The sequence below is a fragment of the Terrapene carolina genome, unplaced genomic scaffold (assembly GCF_002925995.2).
Source record: "Terrapene carolina triunguis isolate 2854851 unplaced genomic scaffold, T_m_triunguis-2.0 Scaffold23, whole genome shotgun sequence".
Classification (NCBI taxonomy): domain Eukaryota; kingdom Metazoa; phylum Chordata; order Testudines; family Emydidae; genus Terrapene; species Terrapene triunguis.
In genome coordinates, this window is record NW_020664374.1 from 2,202,431 (window position 1) to 2,221,546 (window position 19,116).

General features: G+C 41.2%; 1 protein-coding gene across 1 annotated transcript in view; it reads right to left on the reverse strand.

Annotated features, from left to right (window-relative positions):
* The window catches only part of LOC112110517 (P protein), a 365,580-nt gene that overhangs the window by 189,628 nt on the left and 156,836 nt on the right, over positions 1 to 19,116 (reverse strand). Inside the window, exons 10-15 of the mRNA XM_026649002.1 lie at positions 14,612 to 14,683; positions 11,806 to 11,871; positions 9,736 to 9,792; positions 8,455 to 8,602; positions 6,223 to 6,293; positions 4,576 to 4,638 (exon numbers count right to left, since the gene is read on the reverse strand). Of these exons, the coding sequence (XP_026504787.1) occupies positions 4,576 to 4,638; positions 6,223 to 6,293; positions 8,455 to 8,602; positions 9,736 to 9,792; positions 11,806 to 11,871; positions 14,612 to 14,683 (477 nt within the window). The remainder of the gene's footprint in view (positions 1 to 4,575; positions 4,639 to 6,222; positions 6,294 to 8,454; positions 8,603 to 9,735; positions 9,793 to 11,805; positions 11,872 to 14,611; positions 14,684 to 19,116) is intronic.

Sequence of the window (19,116 nt, forward strand, 5' to 3'; positions counted from 1 at the left end):
TTCCTAACCTACTAACCACTATTAATAAAGTTGGACTCCTCTCAGGATATAAAATTAACTGGGGGTAAATCAGAAATTTTAGGAATTAACAAATATGCCCACAAAGGCCTTTTCTCAAATTGGGACTTTCAATGGCAATCCTTTTACATGAAATATTTAGGAATACTGATTCCCAAAGATATTCAGGACATCCAATAATTAAGCAATCAATTTGCAGACACCTAGAAGATAATAAGGTGATAAGTAACAGACAGCATAGATTTGTCAAAAACAAATCATGTCAAACCAACCGATTAGCTTTCTTTGACAGGGTAACAAGCCTTGTGGAGAAGGGTGAAGCAGTAGATGTTGTATAGCTTCACTTTAGTAAGGCTTTTGATACTGAACAAACTTGGGAAATACAACCTAGATTTAGCAACTATAAGGTGGGTGCATAACTTGTTGGAAAACCATTCCCAGAGAGTAGTTCTCAGTGGTTCACAGTCAAGCTGGAAGGGCAGATCGAGTGGAGTTCCACAGGGATCAGTTCTGGGTCCGGTTCTGTTCAATATCTTCATCAATTACTTAATGACATAAAAAGAACACTTATAAAGTTTGTGCATGATACCAAGCTGAGAGGGGTTGCAAGTGCTTTTGAGGATAGGATTAAAATTCAAAATGATCTGGACAAACTGGAGAAATTGTATAAAATAAATAGGATGACATTCAATAAGGACAAATGCAAATTACTCCACATAGGAAGGAACAATCATACAAATGGGAAATGACTGCACAGGAAGGAGTACTGCAGAAAAGGATTTGGGGGGTAATATGCCATCCACAGCCTCAGAAACCACCCTGACATTATCATCAAAGAGGCTGATAAAGGAGGTGCTGTTGTCATCATGAACAGGTCTGACTACCAGAAGGAGGCTGCCAGACAACTCTCCAATACCAAATTCTACAGGCCACTTTCCTCAGATCCCACTGAGGAATACACTAAGAAACTGCACCATCTGCTGAGGACACTCCCTACACTAACACAGGAACAAATCAACATACCCTTAGAGCCCCGACCGGGGTTATTCTATCTACTACCTAAGATCCACAAACCTGGAAATCCTGGACGCCCCATCATCTCGGGCATTGGCACTCTCACTGAAGGACTGTCTGGATATGTGGACTCCCTACTCAGACCCTACGCCACCAGCACTCCCAGCTATCTCCGTGACACCACAGATTTCCTGAGAAAACTACAATGCATTGGTGACCTCCCAGAAAACACCATCCTAGCCACCATGGATGTAGAGGCTCTCTACACAAACATCCCACATACAGATGGAATACAAGCTGTCAGGAACAGTATCCCTGATGATGACACAGCACAACTTATTGCTGAGCTCTGTGACTTTATCCTCACGCACAATTATTTCAAATTTGGTGACAATATATACCTCCAGACCAGTGGCACCGCTATGGGCACCCGCATGGCCCCACAATATGCCAACATTTTTATGGCTGACCTGGAACAACGCTTCCTCAGCTCTCGTCCACTCATGCCCCTTCTCTACCTACGCTATATTGATGACATCTTCATCATCTGGACCCATGGGAAAGAGACCCTGGAAGAATTCCACCATGATTTCAACAGCTTCCACCCCACCATCAACCTCAGCCTGGACCAATCTACACGGGAGGTCCACTTCCTAGACACCACCGTACAAATAAGCGATGGCCACATTAACACCACCCTATACCGAAAACCCACCGACCGCTATGCCTACCTTCATGCCTCCAGCTTCCACCCCGGTCACACCACACGATCCATCGTCTACAGCCAAGCACTGAGGTACAATCGCATCTGCTCCAACCCCTCAGACAGAGACCAACATCTACAAGATCTTCACCAAGCATTCTCAAAACTACGATACCCACACAAGGAAATAAAGAAACAAATCAACAGAGCCAGACGTGTACCCAGAAGCCTCTTGCTACAAGACAGGCCCAGAAGAGAAACCAACAGAACCCCACTGGCCATCACCTACAGTCCTCAGCTTAAACCTCTCCAACGCATCATCAGTGATCTACAACCCATCCTGGACAATGATCCCTCACTTTCACAGACCTTGGGAGGCAGGCCAGTCCTCGCCCACAGACAACCTGCCAACCTTAAGCATATTCTCACCAGCGACCACGCACCGCACCATAACAACTCTAACTCAGGAACCAACCCATGCAACAAACCTCGATGCCAACTCTGCCCACATATCTACACCAGCAACACCATCACAGGACCTAACCAGATCAGCTACAACATCACCGGCTCATTCACCTGCACGTCCACCAATGTTATATATGCCATCATATGCCAGCAATGCCCCTCTGCTATGTACATTGGTCAAACTGGACAGTCACTACGCAAGAGGATAAATGGACACAAGTCAGATATCAGGAATGGCAATATACAAAAACCTGTAGGAGAACACTTCAACCTCCCTGGCCACACAATAGCAGATGTAAAGGTAGCCATCTTACAGCAAAAAAACTTCAGGACCAGACTCCAAAGAGAAACTGCTGAGCTCCAGTTCATTTGCAAATTTGACACCATCAGATCAGGATTAAACAAAGACTGTGAATGGCTATCCAACTACAGAAGCAGTTTCTCCTCCCTTGGTGTTCACACCTCAACTGCTAGCAGAGCACCTCACCCTCCCTGATTGAACTAACCTCGTTATCTCCACACTGATTTATACCTGCCTCTAGAGATTTCCATTACTTGCATCTGAAGAAGTGAGGTTCTTACCCACGAAAGCTTATGCTCCCAATACTTCTGTTAGTCTCAAAGGTGCCACAGGACCCTCTGTTGCTTTTTGGGGGGTAATAGTGGATCACAAGCTAAATATGAGTGAACAGTGTACCACTGTTGCCAAAAAAAAAAGCAAACATCATTCTGTCATGTATTAGCAGGAGTGTTATAAACAAGACACAAGAAGTAATTCTTCCGCTGTACTCCACGCTGGTTAGGCCTCAACTGGAGTATTGTGTCCAGTTCTGGGTGCCACACTTCAAGAAAGATCTGGACAAACTGGAGAAAGTCCAGAGGAGAGCAAAAAAAAAATGATTAAAGGTCTAGAAAGCATGACCTATGAGGGGAAGATTGAAAAAATTGGATTTATTTAGTCTGGAGAAGAGAAGATTGAGAGGGGACATGATAACAGTTTTCAAGTACATAAAATGTTGTTACAAGGACGGGGGAGAAAAATTGTTCTCCTTAACCTCTGAGGATAGGACAAGAAGCAATGGTCTTAAATTGCAGCAAGGGAAGTTTAAGTTGGACATTAGGAAAAACTTCCTAGCTGTCAGGGTGGTTAAGCACTGGAATAAATTGCCTAGGGAGGTTATGCAATCTCAATCATTGGAGACTGTTAAGAGCAGGGTAGATAAACACCTGCCCGGGATGGTTTAGACAATACTTAGACCTGCCAGGAGTGCAGGGGACTGGACTAGATGACCTCTCAAGGTCCCTTCCAGTCCTACAATTCTGTGATTCTATCCCTAAGATAAATATAGAACCAATTATTGCCCAAATGGCTAACATTTTGCAGAGGTGGAGTTTGTTAACCCTTATTTTATGGGGTAAAACTAATATACGGAAAATGAATGTCCTTCCCAGAATTTTGTATGTCCTGAAGGGTCTCCCTATTTCTATTCTTTAAACTTATTTTAAGATATTCAATAATGTTTTCAGAACACTTCTTTGGGGTGTTAGCATATAGGCTTGTTTGTCAGCCTGAGACAGAATTTTGGGTTTGACTTTTTGTTACTCGTATTTTATACTAATATGTGTGAAGGACAACGATGCTGTGTGTTGCATTTCCCACCACCAGATGGGGCTTTTAGTACAATGGGAAGAGATAAGGGATGAAACTAAAAGTGTTACAGGGTATGGTGGGAGTGTAATATATGAGCGCACACTTAAAGACTGCCTCAACTCCTTATCTCAAAGCAAGGTCAGGCAACCAGTCGGGAGGGGTAAGGGGAGTTTGTGGGGGGAGGTAAAACACTAAAAGACCAGAGAAATGCCTGCCCCTGACCGGAGCACAACCTCATTCCTTACCCCTCCCATGGGGTACAAAAGGGGTGAGATGAAGACCCCGACTCACGACCCTCCAGAACCATCAGTTATAAGGGGTGTGACTAGGGGAGTGCATTGCAGGTATATTTGGGCCTGCTAAGAGGAAGGAGTGGGAATGGGAATGGGAGTGGGAATGGGAATGGGAATGGGAGAATGGGGGACCAGGAATAGGGGAATGAGGAACAGGGAAACAGGCAAGGTTCTGCAGTGTCAGAGCTGGGAAGGGGGACATAGGGTAAATGCTCTGTGGCATTAGAGCTGGAAACAGAACACTGGAAAGAGGGAGCTCCATCGGTGTGCGGAGCTAGAGGATTCTATTGGCGTATAGAACTGTAGTTGGGGGAGGGGAAGGGGAAAACTCTATCGGTGTATAGAGATAAGCCCAACTGGTGTGAAGGGCTTCGGAATATGCTTGCTTGGAACTAAAGCCCAATAAACATCACATTGCCTGCACTTCAGACTTCCGGTCTTCTGCTTTCCATCTGCATGACAAGAGCCAGGGAAGGGGGTAAAGGGAAAGCCCTCTAATATGGGGCACAGGTAAGAATCCTACACAGGTGAACAAATTACAGTTCCCCTGTCTCTGGGATGATTTCATTTTACGAATTTGTTATTTATTATTTAGATTACAATAGAGCCCACAAACTCCAACAATATGGACTGCAACCTCATTTTATCTATCTAAGGTACTTCTATGGGCCTGCATTACTCTAGTATCTGTGTACTTCATAATCTTTAAAGAATTTATCCTTGACACCCCTGTGACAAAGGGAAGTGCTATTATCCCCATTTTACAGATGGGGAACTGAGGCACAGCGAGACTAAGTGATTTCCGTAAGGCAACAGAGGAAAGCTCTGGCAGAGTAGAGAATTTAACGAAGGTCTCCTGACTCACCCTAGTCCTAACCACTGGATCATCCTTCCTCTCTAGGTCCTGTACAGACACACAGAATGTTACAGTCCCTGTCCCAAAGGGTTTACAAACTAAAAAGACAAAGACTAACTACAGGTAAAGGAAAAAGCAACAGAGGGTCCTGTGGCACCTTTGAGACTAACAGAAGTATTGGGAGCATAAGCTTTCGTGGGTAAGAACCTCACTTCTTCAGATGCAAGTAAAGGAAAGATATGCAACACTTCCTTATCATCTGCTTTGCACCCAAATGTGGCTGTGGTGCTGGTTGCAAAGAAAATATACCGCACATGGCTGCCAACTAACACCACATGACCCAGCTTAATGCAGCCAGGAAGGAGAACAATGGGGAGAAAGCCTCCCTGAACCCTTCTGTTAACACTCTCTGCACCACTCTGCCTCTGCCACAGGGTCTGAGTAACCAATACCCACTCCTAAACCCATCAGGTCAAGGAGGCAATTAAGTGGGTGGAGCCTTGGCTCCTTCTCTCCCTTCCCCCCGACCCCCCACCAAAAAAACCCCCCATACTGACCAGTGGAGATGAGCCTGCGTGAAGTGGGGAAATAAGCTGTATTCTATAAATGGCTACAATAAATTCCTCCCCCTGTAAGCAAAATGGGAGCAGAGGAGAAATTGAGCTTCAGTCAAAATTCCTTCCCAGGGCTTCTCCTGAGATTGGGTGGCAGTGCAGCTACACACTGCCCTTAGACAGAACTGGGTTTATGACTCAATCTAACCCTATGTTATTAAAATGTATATTTCAGAGAGCGAAAAGAACTTCTCATGTAAAAACCTAAGTTACAACAGATGTTATCACAATGAAAATAGTGTCCATTTAAAGGCATAAAAATATTTCAACTTGTTGAACTCCTTACCTGAGGAGGTTGTGAAGGCTAGGACTATAACAGCATTTAAGAGAGAACTGGATAAATTCATGGAGGTTAAGTCCATTAATGGCTATTAGCCAGGATGGGTAAGGAATGGTGTCCCTAGCCTCTGTTTGTCAGAGAATGGAGATGGATGGCAGGAGAGAGATCACTTGATCATTGCCTGTTAGGTCCACTCCTTTTGGGGCATCTGGCATTGGCCACTGTCGGTAAACAGGATACTGGGCTAGAGGGACCTTTGGTCTGACCCGGTACGGCCGTTCTTATGTTCTATATTACCCATTTACACTTAATCTAAGGCTTGGTCCACACTGGGGTGGGGGATCGATGTAGGAAACGCAACTTCAGCTACGAGAATAGCGTAGCTGAAGTCGACGTTTCCTAGATCGAACTAAGTTTACTTACTGCGGGTCCACGCAGCGCAGGCAAGCTCCCCCGTCGACAGCGCTTCCTCCTCTCGGTGAGCAGGAGTTCCGCAGTCGACGGGGGAGCACTTCTGGGATCGATTTATCACGTCCAGATGAGACGCGATAAATCGATCCCAGAAGATCGATCTCTACCCGCCGAATCAGGCGGGTAGTGTGGACCTAGCCTAAGACTCCAGGGAAAAAAATGTACAGTAAAAAGTTACATTGTATTATTTGAGCAATAGTATGAGATTATGTAATTAAAGACTGCATTGAAATGCAGTTGCACAAGTCATTCCTTGACTTCTGAGTGCATAACTGTACAACTTTAATGATCCTTTACTATTTTTTCTTGATGGGGCATAGATAAACTTTGCAAAAACAAATGCTTACTGTAGTCTATAAAAGGAAGCTGTGACGGATAGTTAAAATGTGTTTACCTGAACTGTAGGATTAAACCGTTATAGTTCACTTATCCAAGATTTTCAATTTCCCATATAAACAGGCAATTTTGTAGAACATTGCAAATCATAAAGTGTCTTGACATTCAAAATATGTTTTAAAATAAGTTATAGCTAAAGAAGGTTTATTGAATTATTTCTAAAAACAATTTACCACAAAATATGACAAGAACAGAACATCATATTTTATGCCTCACTGATAAAAAGTCTGAATCCTCATTGTCATGGAATCAGTAGACTTTTCTGTTAGCTTCATCTCCATGATAATAACAGTGTAAAATAGCACTGGGAAATTATAGGTAAGGACTAAGGAGAACAACAACAGGATAAAAAGAATGACCTCTAGCATGACATTTTCAGAAATATACACATACATAATAACCTTATATTTTTAGAATAACCATTAGAGTAGAAATTATTGTGATTTTGCTAGTTTAGAAGTACACCTAATAGCAATTCAAATAAAAGATTCTTTCATATGCTGATGTTACCCTACTTCCAGTGTTACAGAATTGTTAGTATAAAACAGAATAAATGCTACAGAAGTATTGCATGTAAACAGTGTTTCAGAATGTAGACTTTTAGGATTTCAATCCATTACCAATTACATTTTATTTAATTCCAAATATTCTGCAACATAATTGGAGACGCTTGTTTAACCATCTCATTTTTACCTACTGTTAGTGATAAAAATATTGTTTGAGTAAAAGTGATGTGATCTGTTTAAAATATAATCATACAGCAAACAAATTGAGCTTTCATTCACCAGCTGTTTCCCAGCCTATAATAAATTCCACTTGCAAAATAGACCTTTCCTGCTGTAAACTACATTTTAATGGGCTACATATCTTCATACAATTCTATACACGTAAATATGATAAGGACTGCAAGTGTTACATCACCCGATGCCATATTTAAAACCATCTTCCCCACCCCAGTTTTTTTTTTTTTTTAACTAAACTGGATTTACCAGGTTGAATGTAGGTTAAATTCAGGCCAAAGCATGATTTATAATCACATGAACTAAATGTAATTACAAATCACATGCAGTTTCCAGAAAGCTGCTGTAACTAACGTCACTGTTTTAATAAAAAACTATGATTAATCTAGAAATATGAAATTAATCTGGGATTGTATCCACTTCATGGGATCAATAAGGATAGAATTCAGAGTCTTCTATTCCAAAAAGAGTTCTTCAGTACAGAATAATTGCCAGTTACTACTACTACTGCCAGTTAGCAGGGATTATAATTTCTTTAAATCATCCATTAGGAGGCAAAATTGTACATAAACATTAGTCTATACATGAAGGAATAGGGGTTTTGGGCTGTTTTTTCCAAAAATTCCAGCACCCCTGTTTGCAAGAGCAATTTGCGCCCAGAACTAAATGGGTTGCGCAATTTGCAATTACAATTCAAATGTGGGCACAACTCAGAGTATTTGCATCTGTACCTACTTAACTGCAGAGATAGTTAAATCTGTAAGTACTTGGATTTGTGCTCACAACTGATACATGAAAATAAGGAAGCTGAACTCTTTAAAAGTTGTAGCTCTAGATAGTAATTACAGTCAGAGCATTTGGGGTTGTAAGGTCCATTCAAACTGCTGAACAAACATCTCAAATATGATTTTTGACACACACCAACTAGCAATGGTTAGCTATAAACAACTAACGCCAAAGGCATAACATAAAATACCTTATGGTTACTGGAGTAAAGAGAAGCATTGTGGTAACGTTGTCCAAAAATGCAGAAAGAATTGCAGCAATAAGACACAGAATGATAATCATGGCCCACACTCTGCCTCTAGACAGTTGGTAAGCCTAATAAAACCAAACAAATAGCAATGGCATAAAGGCATGGAACATATCAGCTTCATTTTCAGAAATGACCAATGAACAACTTTATAAAAGATGGTGCAACAATGTTATACTAGTCACTTCTTTAGGGCCTGCCAATCAAGGATCTCAGTATGCTTTTCAAACATTAATTAATTTAGCTACAAACTACTCTAGGGAAATAGGAAAATATTTCTGTTTTACAGATAAGGAAATAGGTACAGAAAGAGTAAGTGATTTGCTAAAGGTAACACAGGGAATCTGTCGCAGAACCAAGAAGAGAATCCAGGTTTCCTGTTTTCTCTTGCTTTAACTTCAAATCCTGCATTCCTCCTTTTATAGTCATATGGAAATCTACTGCCTTGAATACAATCTAAGTAAACAAGCTTTACACAGGAAACTATGAATGGGACGACTGAGTATTGAATTTATTCTCCCAACCCATGGGCTGTGCAGCCTAAGCCACCCCACGCTACCATTCTGTTCATATAGAATAACAGCTGAGTCTTTGATTCAACCCCTACACAAAGGTCTATGGCCGTTAATTATATATAAACATAAACCCAGTGGTCTGACCCACACCTCCTCTCTACTCTCCTCTGGACTGGACACAGACGAGTATGCATGGAGCCCAGCTCTGTTGCACACAGTGGATAGGAAGTCAATGGGACTTAGGGTGACCTGATAGCAAGTGTGAAAAATTGGGACAAGGGATGGTGGGTAACAGGTGCCTATGTAAGACAAAGCCCCAAATATAGTGATTGTCCCTATAAAATCAGGACATCTGGTCACCGTAATGGGACTACTCACATGCTTAAAATTATGCATGTGGTTAAGTACCCTACTGAATCAGGGTCTCTGGCCTTAACTTATAAAAATATCATTTCTTGAAATGCTTCCTCAACACTTAGCTCCTTAAAAGAATTATAAATTAACAATTACTTTGTAGTATGACAAATGTAAATTGTCCTTACATAAATGTTTTTAAATGTATGATTTAGTCTAATAGGTTTGACTAAACAGCAGTTGTATTAGTTCAATAAATATGTAAGAGTGCTGCAGTAATATAAATACAGTACTATAAAGAATTTAAATGCAAGATGTCACAATAAACCTACCTTTACTGCACAGTAATCAAAAAACCCAGTTTCTGAAAATATGGCCACTAAAAGCATCTACAGAAAAAGAAAGAAATAAGGATGGAATTATTCACATAAAAAAGTGAATGGTTTGGTTTGTTGCTTTAACAAGGAGTCCTGCATCTCTGCCACAATTTTGGTCCTGTTTTTGGAGAGGACATCAGACGTAAATTAGGATGCCACGCATCAGAAGTCAGATTTCTATTACTGGCATTTATGGTAAAATTTACATCTGTGCAGTAGGGCCATCGTCTTATTTCAGGATGCAAGGGGTGCATAGACTTTGTGCAGGCCTCTCTACAGGTGTGAATTTCATTCCTAATTACTTGGTAGGCACCACACATTACAAATATCTCTGCCCTTCTCGCTAATCAAAAGTGGCCATTAGTTTACCACTGTTTTCTTCAGCAGTGCTCTTTAGAGTCCAGAAGACATCAACTCCCTAAGATTATTTAAATTTTTCCATATTTCAGGGAGATTTCCTGGTCCCCCGGTCTTTTTGGATGCAGGAAGTCATTAAAATTCATAGATGGCAATGGATGTAGATGGCAGTGCATTTTGTCTATTTATGATACCATAGCATATTTCAGTCACAAAAGGGCAACATAGATTAATAGGAGTAGAGGTGAGCAAATAATTGATATATTATTATAGTCTAGCCAGGTATATGCTTTTGTCCAATTGCTCATTCAGGCCCACAACAGAACACTGATTAGGACAAAGGAAATCACTTTCTCTAGTCGAGTATGTTTGAGGAAGGCTTAGTGTAAATAAAATTAACAAGTGGAATGAGAGTGATAACGCTCTCCAAAGCTAGTCTCTTTCACCAACAGAAGTTGGTCCAATTAAAGGTATTACCCATCTTGTCTTATAGTGGTAACACTTGGCATGTAATGCAGGCTTTTTCATTTATAGATCTCAAAGATCCTTTCAATGGGAGATGTGTTATCACTAGAGATCAGCAAAAAAAATTGATTAATAGTTTATTTGCCCCAAAAAGCAGTTTTGGTTGACCCAAAATTATTTGTGACTTTCTCACAAATTCACAAATATTTTTCAGGGGCAGAAGTGGTGGCTCCTGCTGCTATCCTTCTAACTTTTAGCCCAATGGTTATGGCTCTGAGACAAAGGTTCAAATCCTCCCAAGCTATAGGGTCATTCTCACTCTCTTTCCCTGGCCCAATGACTATTCATTGTCATTAATAATACAGAGAATAGTCACTGGGCCAGGGAAAGTGAGTGAGAATGATTCTATAGACTGGTGGTTAGAACACTTACCTATAATGAGGGAGACTCAAGTTTAAGTCCTATGTATATGTAATTATTTATACAAAGTAGAACAGCTGAAATAAGAGATTGAGAGAGCCCCACATCTGAACATCCCATAACCCAGTGGCTAGGGTGTTCTCCTGAAATGTGGAACACCCAATTTCAAAACCCTATTCACATCAGGCAGAGAGGGGAATTGAACCTGTCTCTCCAACATCCAAGGTGAGCACCCTAAACTCTGGGCTAAAGTATAGGAGAACTCCTCCTCCAGCTCGTCCTTTAAAATGCTAATTTTGGAGACAAATTCACCAATATTTTTGTGCACTTTTCCTATTCATTTTGGATCAAATCTTTTTTTTTTTTTTTTCAATTTTTCAGAGCTGCCAGCAAACCAAAAAATGCCGTGAAAAAGAGCTCTGACCTTCTGACCTGAAGAAGAGTTCTGTGCAAGCTCAAAAGTTTATCTCTCGCACCAACAGAAGTTGGTCCAATAAAAGAAATGTTATTCCATCTTGACTCAGCAAACCAAAAAATCGGTTATTTATACAGTTTTAGTTATCACCCCTGTTTTATGAGGGGAAGAAACCAAGACCAACATTTTCCAAAGTGCTTCATTTTCTCCAAGTTTTTGATTGCCTGCAGTTTTTAAACACTCTAAAGAAGCCAAATTTTCAACATAGCAGCTCTCAGTTAAAAGGATGTTAACAAATAAAAAGAAACAGCTAGACATTGACTACAATTTTTCCAGCACTTTTAGAGCAAAAGTTACATTTTATTTACCATTCCAAACAACAGTGCCAGGGTTTCATAATCAATCCACTCCACCACTTTGACCATGCTTGGTCTCTGCAAATCAAACAATACAATTATCAGTTAATCCTGTGGATCACCTAACTAGTGATTAGCTATGGAACTTCAAATTCCACTTAATTGGTGAACTATTTAAATAAGCTGTGATAGAAATTAATTAGTGTTTCTGCAATGTACCCAAAGGGGGCTCTTTTCTATTATCTCTGAAAAACACTGACAGCCTGAACGGCTCATTATCTAGCACCTACATTAGGTTTTTAGTTTGTTTGTTTCTCTTGTACAGAAATAAATGAAAACTGGTTTATAGACTGCACTTCACTTTACTTTCTGCTAACAGAATAGGACATTCACCTTCACCTGTGGACAAATTGAAGGGAATTCAGAGAAGAGTAGTCACAAGGATACGTGCAAAGATTGAAAGAACTAGTAAGTACATATAGTTTTGCTAATTGTCAATTAAGGAGCATGGGGGAAGATAAAAATATTTGAAAGAAGTAAACACCACTGCGGGAGTGTTATCATCTATGGTGGCCCCAAGGCAGTATAACCAGTAGATATGTTTGTTTAGGCTCCATGGGAAACCTAATATGGCTGAAAATGTGAGGGATAAAGATATCAGTTTTCGGACAGAGCCAAGGAGCTCTGGTATACCTTACGACATTAATTTTTTTCCCAGGTGAGTGTATTGTGATCTCTTCTTGCTATTTTGAAAAAAAAAAACAGCTTTATGATTGTAAGGGATTTATTACAAATTAATAAAAGCAAACCTGAAATTAAGTAAATGTTTAACTAAAACTATAAATCTTTTACTAGACTATTTAAGGATTGAACAGCACAATTGTCAAATCAAAATTTCAATTGGAATTGAACTAATAAATCAACAAATTGACAATAATGGAATGGAATCAACAACTGACCAGATCATAGGATGAAAACAGTTAAGACTTAAATCATGGAGTTAATATAACACATGATCTATTTTTGTACAAACTTAAGGTGTCATAGTCTGATTTTAAGCTCCTGAACCAGTTACCAGACTTCCTTAAAGTTGCCCCTTACTGAATGACTTCTACCTTGTCTTTCTACAGTTAACTCTTTCCTTACCTAATCTTCCTTTCTCTGATACAAAGTGATCAACAACCCATAATTTCCCTTTTGGGAGCAGATACTCTTTTATAACCCAATGGGACATGAAGCAATTAAGTTAGGATTTACTACAGATTTAGAATAAGCACGCGCTATTTCTTTGACATACACATACACACTCTCTTGTTCATACTTTTGAAATGTTTGGAGAAAAATCAATAAAGGTGCCAAGCATCCTTGCCAGGCAGATTAAAAGGGGGAACAAAATTGAAAAAGGTTACTTAGGCCATGTCTACACTGCAGATCTTAGAGAGGCACAGCTGTATCGCTGCAGCTGCACAACTGTAAGGTCTCCCATGTAGCCGTTCTATGCCAATGCGCGGTTGTAGCTATATTGGTGGAAGACCGTCTCTAGCTGACATAGAGTTATCCACACCGGCGCTTTTGTCGGTGAAACTTATGTCAGTCAGGGGTGTGTTTTTTCCACACCCCTATCCAACAAAAGTTTTACTGACAAACTGTTAGTGTAGACATAGCCTTAGAGAGAAAAAAATGATTCTTTAGCTTGCTGATCTTTGGAGCATCAGCATCAAGACAGGTGATGTCATCTCTGGTCTCAGTATCTTTCATTGGCTGGTGGGCTTCCTTGGGCAGTTGGCTGGTCAGATGTTGTTGTCGTGGTCTCCTCCTTCCTGGAAGGAGGAGAAGCGGCAGCCCTTCTTGGTGTTGTGATGGCCCAGAAAGGATCACACCTTATTTGGGGCACCTAGACCTTTAAGGTTGTGATTCTAGTTTGCTCCATTCAACATCTCTGCACTGGAGAGCTTCCAAGAAAATCAGATGTTACAAGCTTCATAGCCCAATAATATGGTCCAATCAAAGTTGAGGGATAGGCAGGTTGACCTTTCTTTATCTGGGAAGCTCTAACTCTTACTGGTAATATACGTCACTGAACCACAGGGACAGATCCTTCCAAGAATATGAAAAACATGGGATCAGGAGGAGATGACTCCACAGATGCAATTACGGGACCCCCCTCCTCTGGGGGGATACAAATGGCCAAACTCCTCTCATCTTCTGTATATTCTGGATGCATTCAGTAACCTAATGGCCTATATGGTCTCTTACATCACTCATACTTCCAGTCAGACCTTCATTCTCTCAGTACTTTTGAAGATATAAGGGATTATTACTGGTAAAAATTGGGGAACTATGGGATTTGAATAGCCTGATGGAGTAAAAGATTATCCATTAGCAAAAGTGCTAGCTCCATCACTATTAATATAGATCTTACATAAACTACAAAAAGTTAAGAGTTTGCAGAACCTAAGAAAATTGAAGGTTAGACTAGGCCTCACCTCGGCCCATTTACATCACACAGTAAAGTAGATTAAATTAGAGTAAATCTGAATTAAACTGAAAATGGTTTTATTCAAGTTCCTGCAGAATCAGAATATCATACCATTAAGTTGGCCTTGCTCTCTTTTTTCCCCATCTGGAGCCAAGATTGCATCTCTCTTTCATGGCCCCAAGAACAGGAATTCACAGAGTACACAAATACTGTTCTTGCAGCATTTTAAGTCTCATAGAGACTGCTGCACCATGGGACCATTTTTACAGGAATAAGTATGTGTGGATTTATGATACAATGCACAGAAATAAACTGAATACTTGAAATGTTGCAACTTACCTCACCAACCACAGCTAATGCAGCTAAAGCTGCCAAAGAGCCCAACATTGCTGCTAGGGTTCTGTGAACAATCTGTAACAAAAGGCAAGACATTATTGAAGACTATTTTAAATCTGTTTAGGCCTCCTCTACACCTAAAAACTAGGTCAACCTAGCTATGTCGCACTGGAATGGGTTACCTAGGGAGGTGGTGGAATCTCCATCCTTAGAGGTTTTTAAGGCCTAGCTTGACAAAGCCCTGGCTGGGATGATTTAGTTGGGGTTGGTCCTGCTTTGAGCAGGGGGTTGGACTAGATGACCTCCTGAGGTCTCTTCCAACCCTATTCTTCTATGCTTCTATGATTCATGGGTGTGGAAAATTCACAGCACTGATAGACAGGGTTAAGCCTGCCAACCAACTCTATTCTCCACTCCTTAGCTCCTTGAATGAGTCATATATAACAGTTGGCCTGATATCTTCCCCTCTAATCAGGGCTAGCCTTACCATGAGGCGAACTGAGGCGGCCGCCTCAGGTGCCAGATGGTGGGGGGATGCCACTAGGACCCAGAGTGTAGAAAATTGTGTCTGCTGCTGGTGCATGTGTATTCTCTCTGCTCTAGATGCACAGAGATGGTGGAGTGCTGTGCTGGAGGAAGGAGGGTACAAGAGACATAACAGGCAGGTAGGAGTCAGTTGGGCCCTTAAGATGCTGTTATCTTCCCTCACTCAGGCCCTGCTACCAGCCTGCTTATTTGTCCCCTTCAATTGAGTGTTGAGAGCCACTATAGCTGGCACAGAACAGCAGTCTGAGTGAAAGAAGAAAACGCCCCGCTGGGGCAGTATTCAGAAAAAGAAAGAAAGCAAAAGAAGCTTTTCTATCTAAGCAGGAAGGAGCTCTCCTGAGATACAGAGACACAAATGTTCACAGTGAGCCTTCTGGCCCCAGTGAGGATGAGAGTGGTGAGGAGATGCCTGATCTTCCAGTTAGTCAGAGTGCAGGTGACCTGGCAGCTACTGCAGCATCCATATCTCCATCTCAAATGTAACCATGTTGCACATTCCTGAAGAAAAGTGTAGATCAGAGAAGAGTGTGGTGGAGGCGCAAGAAACGGCTGCTGCTGAGTTTAGTTCCTTAAGTCTAGATGATCCAGGACTGTGGATCAGGGCTGGCTCCAGGGTTTTTGCCACCCCAAGCGGCGGGAAAAAAAAAAAAAAAGGCCATGATCGCGATCAGCGGCAGCTCCACCGCGCCGCTTTCTTCTTCAGCGGCAATTCGGCGGTAGGTCCTTCCCTCCGAGAGGGACAGGGACCCTCCGCCGAACAGCCCAACGTGCCGCCCCTTCCCTTTGCCGCCCCAAGCACCTGCTTGCTCAGCTGGTTCCTGGAGCTGGCCCTGCTGTGGACCCACTTGAGCAGTAGCCTGAGGGACTTCCTTGTACTGCATGGACCACAGCAAGTGAAAAAACTTCATGTTCCCCAAAGACAATGAAAATAGAAGTTTCCATCCAACACATTACTGGCATGAAATCCGCAATGGTGACAAAGTGGGGAGGCCATAGCTTATGTACTCAAAAACCCAGAATGCTGCATACCGTTTTTGTTGCAAACTCTTCCAGTCTAATGTTCCAGCCACATTGGGTTCTACAGGAACAAAGAACTGGAAAAATCTGGCTAGAAATCCGGTATGCCATGAGAAGGCAGCAAATCACCAGAGCATTCCATAGGTGGAAAGAGCTTGAGATAAGACTAAGGTTAAAGGCCACCATACAAAATTAGCATCAGGAGAAGATTGTATCAGAGACTCTTTACTGGCAAAATGTTCTGAAAAGGCTCATTGCCATTGTGAGAATGCTTGCTACGCAAAACCTAGCACTGCGTGGCACTTCAGATCAGCTGTATGTGCCAAACAATGGAAACTTCCTTAAAATTGTGGAGCTGATGGCTGAGTTTGATACTGTACTCCAGGAGCATCTAAGAAGAGTCACCGCCCAAGAAATGTACATACCACTACCTTTGGAAAAACAATTCAAAATGAGATCATACAGTTACTGGCAACAAAAGTCAAACAGAAGATTGTAGCAGATCTGAAGTCAGCAAGATATTACTATGTTATTCTGGACTGCACACCTGACATCAGCCATACAGAACAAATGACTTTAATGGTGTGTTTTGTAACAACAGAACCTAGTGAAACTGTCCATGCAATGGGGACTGTCAGAGAGCATTTTCTAGAATTTATTGACATTGATGATACCACAGGAGCTGGTATGACAAATATGCTTCTTAAAAATCTGGAAGCTACAGGAATTGTGATAGCTGACATGAGAGGTCAGGGCTACGATAATGGTGCCAACATGAGAGGAAAGAACAGAGGAGTGCAGACACGGATCCGAGAGTTAAACCCTCGAGCTTTTTTTGTCCCATGCAGTTCTCATTCATTGAACTTAGTGGTAAGTGATGCAGCATCAGCTTCTAGTGAGGCTGCTGAATTTTTTAATGTAATTCAAAGCATCTATGTATTTTTCTCTGCATCAACTCATTGATGGCAAATTTTGAAGCAACATCTGGGAACATCCTCTCTGACACTGAAACCACTGAGTGCCACACGATGGGAAAGTTGAGTGGAGGCGATAAAGCCTATCAAACAACAAATTGGGACAATAGATGATGCAAGAGTTGCCATTATGGAGGATAATGCTATGACAGGAACTGTTCGTGGGAGAAAAGTGGCAAAGGGCAATGGAATCACCAGAAACATACATAACTTCAAATTTCTGTGTGGCTTACTGTTGTGGTATGACATACTGTTTGAAATAAATGTTGTAAGCAAGAGACTCCAAGTGTTGACCTTGATATATCTGGAGAAATGGAACAACTGGACAAAGCAAAGTCAGACCTACAGTTTTACCGGTCAGATGAGGGATTTCAAAACGTTCTGAAGAGTGCACAGAAGTTGGCAGAGGAACTTCACACTGAAGTTATTTTCCCACCCATTCAAGAATACAAGAGTCATTGAAGAAGAAGACGACCTTTTGATTACGAGACACAGGATAATCCCATAAGAGACCCCAAACAACAATTCAAAGTTGAATTATTTAACCAGGTGCTAGATGGTGCAATACAGTCAGTTGAAGAACGTTTCATGTAGCTCAAGGAACATAGCAGTATATTTGGGATGTTGTATGATATTCCAAAACTCCTCACTATACCTGAAGAAAACCTACACCAGCAATGCAGGGCACTAGAGACAGTGTTGACACAAAATGACATGCGCGATATTGATGAGAGTGATTTAGGTGATGTATCTTGAAAGGGCTTTCAAGATACATTTCAGCAGGATCAACTCCAAAGGCTGTTCTGGAATATATGTGCACAAATAAGATGACCACCCTCTTTCTAAATGCTTTTGTTGCTTTGCGCATACTTCTAAAACTTCCTGTAACCGTTGCCAATGGAGAACGCAGCTTCCATTTCAATAGAGCATGAGCTGGCCCAGACTGTGGACCTTCAGGAAGCAGTTCAAATCTTTACAACCAAGAAAGCACGGAAAGCACCACTTTGATTATTCAAACAGATAAAAATGCCAGTGTTTACTATGCAGACAAGAAAAGTTACATTTGCTGTTCAGGCATTTGAAAGTTAAGTGTTACTTAAAATTTTTGAACAATGCATTTTTGTTAGCTCTCCTTTATTGGGGTAGGTAGAGCAGTACCATGAGAGGAGTAGAACAGGAAGAAGGCAGAATTGAGATCTTTCAAAGTTTTGGCCCAAGCGAAGGGCCATGGGGGTGTCATTTGCGCTCCCCACCTCAGGTGCCAAAATGTTGTGGGCCGTCGCTGCCTCTAATTGCCCACTGGATCTCCTCCAAATCATTTTGCTATCTTCACTCTTTTGAATCTACTCTCAGCAGTGTGTACATAGATCTCTGCCTGGCACAGCTTCAGGGGCTCTTCTCCATCCTCATTATCTTTGAATTTTCTGTAAATCCCTGTTCCAGGACCCTCATTACTCAAAGTTCTGTATTAATATGTCTAGTAAGAAATCTATTTGTCAAAAAACATTTCCTGACTCTTGTTTGTTGTCTGTATTGTTATAGACATGCTGTTGACAGCTATTTTGAAATAAATTACCAAAATAATTGAAACTGGTGTGATTATATTGTTATTTTGACAAATAAAATATGCAAAATTTTGCAGAATTTTAAAATAGTGTGCAGAATTTTTTTAATTTTTGGCACAGAATTCCCCTAGGAGTAATTTAGGTTTCACTGTGCACCTTTGCCTCCCTATTCAAAATGTGCTTCCACTACCTCTGCATTGCCCTCTAGTCTATCTGAAACCAGCAGCTAAAAGCATTTTCTTTGCCCACTGCTTAGACCATGTCACTCCCCTTCACTAGCCTTCTGTAACAGTAATCTTGAATACCCATTGTACACAATAGACATTTGATTCAGCCTTGTTTATTTATAAGGTATATACAAAGTCCTGCTTCGCCAAGTGCAGGAAGAAGAAACAATAGTGGATAA